The 9,209-nt window shown below is 46.2% G+C and overlaps 1 protein-coding gene across 1 annotated transcript in view; it reads left to right on the top strand.

Annotated features, from left to right (window-relative positions):
* galr1b (galanin receptor 1b) overlaps positions 1-4,325 on the top strand; it is a 5,026-nt gene extending 701 nt beyond the window's left edge. Inside the window, exons 1-3 of the mRNA XM_086196146.1 lie at positions 1-84; positions 682-747; positions 3,841-4,325. The exon at positions 1-84 is cut by the window's left edge and continues 701 nt beyond it. Of these exons, the coding sequence (XP_086052272.1) occupies positions 1-84; positions 682-747; positions 3,841-4,155 (465 nt within the window). The 3' untranslated portion in view covers positions 4,156-4,325. The remainder of the gene's footprint in view (positions 85-681; positions 748-3,840) is intronic.
* The last annotated feature ends 4,884 nt before the right edge of the window (positions 4,326-9,209 follow it).

Here is a 9,209-nt window from a genome sequence, read left to right as displayed (position 1 = left end):
GCCTCCAGACACGCCTACAAGGTGACCATCCTGCTGGTCGGATACGTGCTGCCGCTGCTGCTCATCAGCTGCTGCTACACCAAGGTCCGCTCACCCTCCTGCTCGGAGCCACTGGTGGAAACACAGACTCGCAGCTTCGCAGGGCCAAAGGGCGAGAATTAGACTAAGTCCCGGTGCCATAAAACCTGCACGTGAAACTCGATCACGCGGGAAAGACAGTTCCGCTCTGGACTTTCAAAGTAGTGAAGTAGTGATTTCTTGTTCGAGTGCGATTGCGTCTGTTTTTCTCTGAAGATGCTAAAGTGCGCGCGCGCGCACACACGCGTGTGTGTGTGTGGGGGGGGGGGGGTGCCAACCTTCATTTCTGCTTTTACAGCAACTCAGCAACACCAGATTCTTACTTGTTCAAAAGAGACAGGAGTGATGCGAAGGCCAGTAGTCATGTGACCGCCGCATCAGCATAAAGCTGGAAAACAAGTGTAATCAATTTGCGTCCATCTGTTTCGATTTGTTTGATAGGAGTTTTCGAAGATGTGAAATCCATCAATCAATACCATAAATACGAATATTTAGAAATCTTTTACTGATGTGTTGATAGGTTTTAGACAAACTTTTAAATGACTGAATATGTGATCAGTCTACAAATCAATAACCTGATGTGTTTGTTGCATTTGTTGTCAGGTTTTGTTTCATCTTAATAAAAAGATGAAGAACAAGTCCAAGAAGTCGGCGCATTCCAAAAGAAAGGTACCTGCCTCCTCTCACATGTGTCTGCAGCTTCCTGTTCAGACAGGAAGTACAAAAATCCATACCCACTGTCACTGTGATCATGTGACCAGGGCCTGCATTGTCAGACTTCTCAGAATTATTCATCAGAACACTGAACACTGACTTGAGGCTAAAAATAATTCTTGGCTCAAATTTAGTAATGACACATCACAGTTCCTGTTATACCAGCGAAGAAGAAAAATATTTGAGTCACGTGATTTTGTGAGTGTGTATCTTGAATCATTTGATCTTTCATCCTAAAGCCAGGATGCCACAGGGGGGAGGGGCTTGCTCCCTGGATAACAAATCATACTTGTTCCTGGTATCTTTGTCTGTATTCAACACACTATTCTCCAAGACCTGCGCTTGTCACTGTCATAGCTGCTTTGTTCCTGCTGTACAGAGTCCAGAGACGCCAGAGGGCGAGACACCCCAAATGCCATGGTCTATTATACTTCAGTGGGCATGGCTGAGGCCGCAGTTGACTCGTTGACTTGGAGCCTATCCCAGCAGCCTTCTGGCGAGAGGCGGGGTTCAGTCACCAGTCCATGGCAGGGCCAACACATAGAGACAGACAACCATTGGCTCTCCCAGCCACGCCTACAGTCAATTTAGAGTCTGGATTAACCTGGTCCCTCTTGATGTCTTTGGACTGTGGAGGAAGCTGGAGTACCAGAGAGAACCCAGCAGGAACAGGGAGAACATGGAGACTCACCCAGAAAGACCCCGTGCTGCAGCCGGGGCTCCACCCACAACCTTCTTGATGGGGGCCACAGGGAGGACCACTGCTCCACCGGGCCACCCTGATATATATATATATATATATATATATATATATATATATATATATATATATATATATATATATATATATATATATATATTTTTATAGTTTGTGTGTGTGTATTTATAGGCATTATATATACGTGTATATATAAGCTTGTTATAGTTAGGGTTAGCCCTATAACCCTAACCCTACAAGTACATATGTGTCACCTCATCCCTACATGTGTGGATGTCCAACATTTACATCTCTCTCTCCCTCTCTCTCCTCTCGCTCGCTCTCTCCCTGTCTCGCTCTGTCTGTCTAGTCGCTTTTACACTGGACAGCAATTCGCTAATCTGCCCGTCTTTTTTGTGGCTCAGTCCTCGGTTTCAGTGCAGCAAACTGGGGGTCAATTTTAGCCTGGCAGTAATCCTCCTCTTCGGGTTCACTTATTGCTGCCTCCATTGCGATTTAATTCCAAGCCGTCAATGTGCAGGCTAGGTTTGAGGTGGGTGGAGGTGTCAATGATGATGCAAACAAGCAAAAATAACGCTCACTTGTTCTCCTGCACCTCACCTCAGAGAATGTCGACACCGATGCTGCTGGCAGCCAGAGCAGCATATTGCTGTTTTGAAACTTACAGACCATCATGGGGCTAAATATTCTTCTGACGCATGTTGTAGGTCGCTGATCACGCATAACTTTGTGCTCCATGTCACGCCACACATTTTTGCCCATGCAAGTGGTGGCTTTTTAGAAAAGACTTTAATTACGCCTCCACGCAGACAAGATGGAAAATTCCCACCTCTGACGGCAAATTTGGCGCACTGTTGTGTTTCAGAAGGGTTTCTCTATTTGTGTCTGTCTCTTATTCTCTCTCTGTCCCTTGCTCTTTCTCTCAGAAAGATGAGTGGAGAGAAAGAAAGAGGGAAGGGCAAGGGCAAACAACAACTAGCTACTAATCATATCTACGGGTTACTGGCATGACAGCAGAATATGAGGAATTACATGCTAGCAAACACAAAGCTGATGTGAATGCTGAAGTAGTACTGAGAATCCTGATATAAATACCACGAATACTAACCCTGACACTAAGGGTGGCAGCCTGAGCCTCTGCAGGTCTGCAGCCTCTTCCAGCAGCACCAGACAATTTAGTAACAGAGAGAGAAGCCCAGTGCATCATGGGAGATCCCCAGCAGTCTGAGCCTATAGCAGCAGATCTAAGGGCCAGCCTAAGCAGTCCTGACTATAAGCCTGATCAACAAGGAAGGTCTTAAGTCTGCTCTTAAACCTAGAGAGGGGGTCTGGGTCCTGGACTGAAACTGGGAGATGGTTCCACAGGAGAGGAGCCTGATAGCTGAAGGCTCTGGCTCCATTCTACTGTTAGAACTCTAGGAACCAGCAGGAGCCCAGCAGCATCCGGGGAGCGAAGGGTTCTAGTGGGGTAGTAGGGAACCAGGTGCTCTGTCAGATATGAAGGAGCCTGAGTTTTGAGGACTTTGTGTTTAGGAGAAGAATGAAGAATTTTATTGTGGATCTGACAGGGATTCAGTGCAGAGAAGCCAGTCCAGGAGAGACCTCGTCTCTGCTACCAGTTCTAGTCAACACGTGGGCAGCAGCGTTCTGGACCAGCTGGAGAGTCTTTAGGGACTTATTAGTCCAGCCTGGTAGGAGGGAGGTGCAGTGATCCAGCCTGGAAGTGACAAAAGCAGGGACTAGTTTTTCTGCATCTTCTTGAGCCAGGATGTGTCTGATCTTAGCGATGTTACGTAGATGGAAGAAGGCGTCCTGGAGGTTTGTTGAATGTGGGAGTTAAAGGGTCCTGGTCAAAGAGAACTGCTAGGTTCCTTATGGTGGTGCTGGGGGCCAGGGTGGTGCCATCCAGGGTACCTGTCTCATCAGATCAAGGTGGTCCTCAGGTGTTTGGGCCCAGCACAAGAACTTCCGTTCTGTCAGAATTGAGTTAAAGAAAATTGTGGGTCTTTCATGTTTTTATGTCCTTTAGAAAGGCCTCCAGTTTACCTTTAATCGTTCATGTTCAGACGGTTGTCGTTTGTTTTAAGCTTGAGGAATGAGATGTTCCACAGGAAGTCAGGGAGGAAGTAAAGACAGTTAAAAATGATTGTTAGTTTGATTAGTATGTCTCTGTTCTTAGATTTACTGTCTAAATATTTACCCAGCAAGCTTCACTCCGCCTCCACAGACCCTCTGGTGTAAACTGAGCTGCTGCTCACTGATCATCTGCTCATTGTCAGCTGACCCACAAGGCTGTACACCAATGAACACATTTCCTCTCTGTTCTGAAGACGGCGCAGACGGTCCTCCTGGTTGTCACTGCCTTCACCATCTGCTGGATGCCACATCACATCATCGCTATGTGGGTAGAGTTTGGCACCTTCCCACTGAATGATGCATCCTTCGTCTTCCGCATCGTTTCACACTGCTTGTCCTATGGCAACTCCTGCATCAACCCCATCCTCTATGCCTTCTTGTCTGAGAAGTTTCGCAACGCCTGCCGCCAGGTCTTCAACTGCAAATTGTCGTACAAGCCGTCACCAAAAGGTACAATGAAGCACTTCCACATGGAGAACCTCTCCACCACACATTCCACAACCATCTGAAAAAGGGAAACTGACATCATGGGATGAGGTTCTGTTTGAATAGGGGGGGACCTCAGTGCCTGTGACTTGTGTGTCCTTTGGCATCATCTAGTAACAACGCGTACCCTGGTGGGCTCATGTCAAATACAGCTGAGGACAGAATCATGTTCTAATACATTCCTCTATAAGAATAATAAAAAAAATTATATATATATATATATATATATATATATATATATATATATATACATATATATGTATATATATATAGATATATATGTATATATATAGATATATATGTATATATGTGTGTGTGTATATATATATATACATATATATGTATATATATACACATATATTCTTATAATGTGATGTGAAATCATTAGTTTACACAGACACAATCAAAACTTTTGAGTTACTTACCGATATCACTGATGTGATTAACTATTCAACTACATTTTAATAAGTACTAACAGGTGAAGAATTATATGTGTGTGTTTGTGTGTATGCATGAGTGAGTGTGATGTGTGTGCTTGTGTATGAGTGTGTGTTTATGAGGGTGTGTGTGTAAGAATGATGACAAAAATGTTTAGATGAAAATCAATAGTCTGCCAATTTTTATTATTGTGTGAAAAATGTAGCATTTAAATGTGTCACAGACAGTCACATGATCATGAGTTGATAATTTTTCCATTTTTTGTTCAAAGTCAGAAACATTTTTGAAAAACTTGTTCTGGCAAAATTTTCAAATCTGAGAGTAAACATTCAATAATCATCATGTTAAGTAATTTATTCTTACACAGTTTTTTTAAATTGATCACTTCTGAATAACATATTTTATAAATAAATTGACATGGTCAATTTATTTTTTGCTATTGACTTACATTTCCTTTGCTGTAAATCAATGATTCTAAATGTATTCAAATTTTATATTTTGAATAAATAAAGATGAAGTCAGTCAAATGTCAATGTGATGTGTTGTGATTAGTTTACATAAACACAATCAAAACTTTTGGGTTACTTACCAATATCACTGATGTGATTAACTATTCAACTACATCTTTATAAGTACTACCAGGTGAAGAATTATATTATCCCCTACTGGGAGGTATAGTATATTCTTTAGTAATTTTTAATCTTTTAAGGTGTAAGTAACGCAATTGAGAGGACGGCGGGTTCAGAATTTACTTTAGACTCTTGGCTGGTAATGATGTGCGACAATTTCCTTATTTTTAGGAATTAGTCAGAAAATTCAGTTAATAAAATTATTCCCTGCGTTGGCTGAAGGAGTTCTATTCGACATTCCATTTGAGAAGATTCTCTACAACTTGAAGATGAGACCAAGAGACACAACACAACACAACAACATGAGGTGAGGAAGTCTATACCTCCCAGGGTTAGCAGCAGTTGCTTTGTAAAGTGCATGATCGAAATAGTAGTACAGTACAGGTAGTAGTCCAGAAAAGTAGTAGTGCACAATCAATAAGTTTCATAATTACATTAATGAATGAGAAGTACTTTGCAAATATTGTAGTATGTACAGGATGAATTGTAACATGAATAGAGTATAAATACAGTTGCAGCATATACAGAAAGTACAGGCGTACACTCGGTGTAGGACAAGTGGCCAGTGGCAATCTTGTGGGTGGTACTAGGGGTCAGAGTGCAGGGAGGTCAGAGTTCAGGAGGAGGACAGCCTGGAGGACAAAGATGGATCTTCTCCGCTGGGTCATGCAGACTGGACACCATAGCCTGGGACCGGATGGCAGCCTCTCGAATGCCGGGAAGAGAGCGTGTTAGGGGTCCTTCAGGATCTTGGGAGCCATGCCATGGACCGGCTGCTCATACACAGTTGTCAGGGAGCAAATGGGAAGTCCAATTATCTTGGAACACACCTTGGCAATACTATGTAGGCGGTTCTTTTCCTGCAGGTTGATGTGTAGAACCAGCAGACCTCTGAGAATGATAAGACTGATTCAATAAATGTGTAGGAGAAGGTCAGAAGGATCTTGCAGCTGACAGAGGAGTTCAGTTTCCTCAGCAGGTACATTCTCTGGTGGCACTTCTTCAGGATCCCCTCCATGTTAGAGGAGAACCTCAGGTGTTTGTCAAAGATGGTCCCCAGATATTTTTACTCCATCACAGTCTCTACCAATACCCATGGATCATGGTGGAGACGGCAACAGCCATCTCCCTCTGTCCTCTGGAGAAAGTCACCACCATCTCCTTGGTCTTCCTGCCGTTAAGCTCCAGCTGAGAGGTGTCAGACCACTCAACCAACAGCTGCAGAGCAGGTCCATGGTGCCAGACAGGAGGGACAGGAGGACTGTGTCATCAGCAAGCTTTACCAGATGACACTCAGGTTGTGAGGTCCTGCACTCATCAGTGTAGAGGAAGAAGAGATGTGGTGAGAGCACTCAGTCCTGGGGGGAGCCTGTAGAGGTGGTAAGGAGGTCAGACAGGTTGTTGTTGATCTGGGCTCTCTGTGTTCTGTGGGAGAGGAAGTCCAGGATCCAGAGAATGAGGTCTCACATTTAATCATCACAAAACAAATACTATATCCTATCACACAATATGCCATGACCAAAACATGGAGAACAGGCAGAAATTACCTTAAGCGACTAGTGGTTGAAGTTTTGAGTTAAATAATAATCTCGGTTTTATTTCAAAAGCTAAAATGTTTTTCTGTTGTGTAACATACTTAGAAAGGGCATTCCACTCCTTCATAACTCTGTGTATCTTCTTTTTTTTTTTAAACCTGTCCTGTTCAGGACAGTCTGGGTCTGGACTCAGCGAGAGCAGTCACACTCCTCCTCTGTCCTCCTCTTCTTTTCTGTCTGTCTCATTCTTTGTCTCAACTTCTATCCAACGCAGCTGTGAACTCTCCACCTAAAAACTAATCATGGAATTGAGCAGCTGGTCTCTCAACCCTATTGACACCATAATTTTGACAAGGAAATCAGGATGAGAGGAGTCTGCCTGCCCAGACGGGACCCACCCTGAGGGTTACGTCTACTATTCCTGGGGGATCTGGCGTGTCGCGTGCTTGACACCACTCTCCGGAAGACATCGAGGACCTCTACTTATTCGGAGTTATGGTCGTGGGGCTTCTCCTCCTCGGACTTGGAGGTGCCCTTACATACCGCAAAATCGGCAAGTCAACGGCTGCCACCAAATCTGGATCTCCACACCAGACCGTCATCTACACTATTAACGAGGTTCGGAGAGCGGTGCAACAACTGACTGTGTTAACTCAACGCAAAATGGAAACCATCTCGGAGGAGTCGGCTGCACTGCGAAGAGAGTGATGTTGAAGACCAGAAACTATAACTTTTCATGTTATTTGGATTGGACTGAAAGAGAAGACGGATTGGAACGTGTGCTCCTCTGCCCGAACCCAAACACAGCAACCTTATCGGCAACTGAAGGTCATCTGTCCCATTGTTCATCCTCCAGGAGAACTCCACCTGCCTTGGTGACGCAAATCCTAAACCCTAAATCCCGCCTCTGCCCCCCCCCCCCCCCCCCCACGAGCTGAGCCCAGGGGCATAGGGCCCCTCCGGCCAGAGATCCAGCCAGAGCCCCCTAAGGGGCCCGCCAGCAGCGAGGCCGACACCCACCCACACCCCACGCCCAGGCGGGGCAACCACAGCCCACCACAACAACCAGGCCGATCGTCCCCATACAGAGATACCCCCCAACCCACCCTCCACCCCCATCCCCTCCACCCATCCCCTGTTCTTCCCCCCCCCCCCCCCCAGAGCAGGCCAAGATTCAGGCCATAAGGCACTACCAGCCAGCAACCCCCCCCCCCCCCCCCCACAAAAGGGAAAAGGACCTCCCACTCACCCGAGAGGCCCATGCCCACCTGCTGGGGTGAGCCGAAGGCACCTGTGTCCGGGACCGCCACCCCCAGACAAAAAACAATCGTATCCTCATCTTCCTCCATACAGGGGCTGAGCACTCCATAGATGCAGATGGGGTCCAGGGCACCTCAGACCCAGCAAAACCGCCAGCAAGGGATCCCAGGCCCAGGGCCCCAGACCCCCATACTGGTTGGAAGCCCCGACCCAGCCCAAGGACCCCACAACCCCCAATCTCACAGGGTGCCACCATGATAGGGGAAGCCGCCCCCCACACCATCCTGCACAGGCGAGATCAAAAGCAGCCCCCGGAGGCGGTAACCCCGGGCCCACCGGCTCAGCAAGCCACTGGACACCAAAGGGAGCCAGCGTCCATAGCCACCCGCCCCAGGGCCAGGGCCACGAAGCCCAGCTCCCCCCATCGAAACTACGTGATGGATTTTATTATCAGGGACCAGATTTGTTCGAACAGACATTCTCTCCATGGAAATGTGGTCTAATAAAAGGTTTCTATATTGAGTAATGCTTTGGTTGTTCTTGGATTTCCAATTCATCAGGATGGCCTTCTTTGCGATGCTTAGAGCAGTGAGAAGCATGTGGGATTTGTTTACTTCCATATTAACATTAGTGAGGTCACCTAGCAGACAACGTGAGGGGAAGGTGGGGATGGGGTACACTGACCACCGTGATAGGTCTTGACAAAACCCCTGCCAAAAATTGTTAACAGGTGTTCAAAGCCATATAGCATGCAGATAGCAGTCTGGTGAGCCAGTCGCACAATATGGACAAATATTTGTTTGTGTGAGGCCCACCTGGAACATCCTTTGTCCTGTATAGTGTGTTCAGTGGAGAACCTTGTAATTTATTAATTGTAGGTTACCACTTCGAATCATTCTAAATGTGTTGGAGCAGATTTGTATCCAAAAGTTAGGGTGTGGGTTGATCGACAGATCTTTCTCCCATTTGGAGGAAGGAATAAGATCGGTTGTAGATACCATCCATTGTCCTCCACTTATTCCTACATTAAGGGTCACGGGGGGGCTGGAGCCTATCCCAGCGTCAACAGGCGAGAGGCGGGGTTCACCCTGGACAGGCCACCAGTCCATCGCAGGGCCAACACAGAGAGACGAACAACCATTCACACTCACGGTCCATTTAGAGTATTCAATTAACCTCGTCCCTTATTGCATGTCTTTGGATGGGGGGAGAAAG

Source organism: Aulostomus chinensis, chromosome 2 (assembly GCF_037954235.1).
Source record: "Aulostomus chinensis isolate RoL2024-O1b breed Wild chromosome 2, RoL_Achi_v1.0, whole genome shotgun sequence".
NCBI lineage: Eukaryota > Metazoa > Chordata > Actinopteri > Syngnathiformes > Aulostomidae > Aulostomus > Aulostomus chinensis.
The sequence above is the reverse complement of the archived record's forward strand: the minus strand, read 5'-3'. Positions and strand labels throughout refer to the sequence as shown.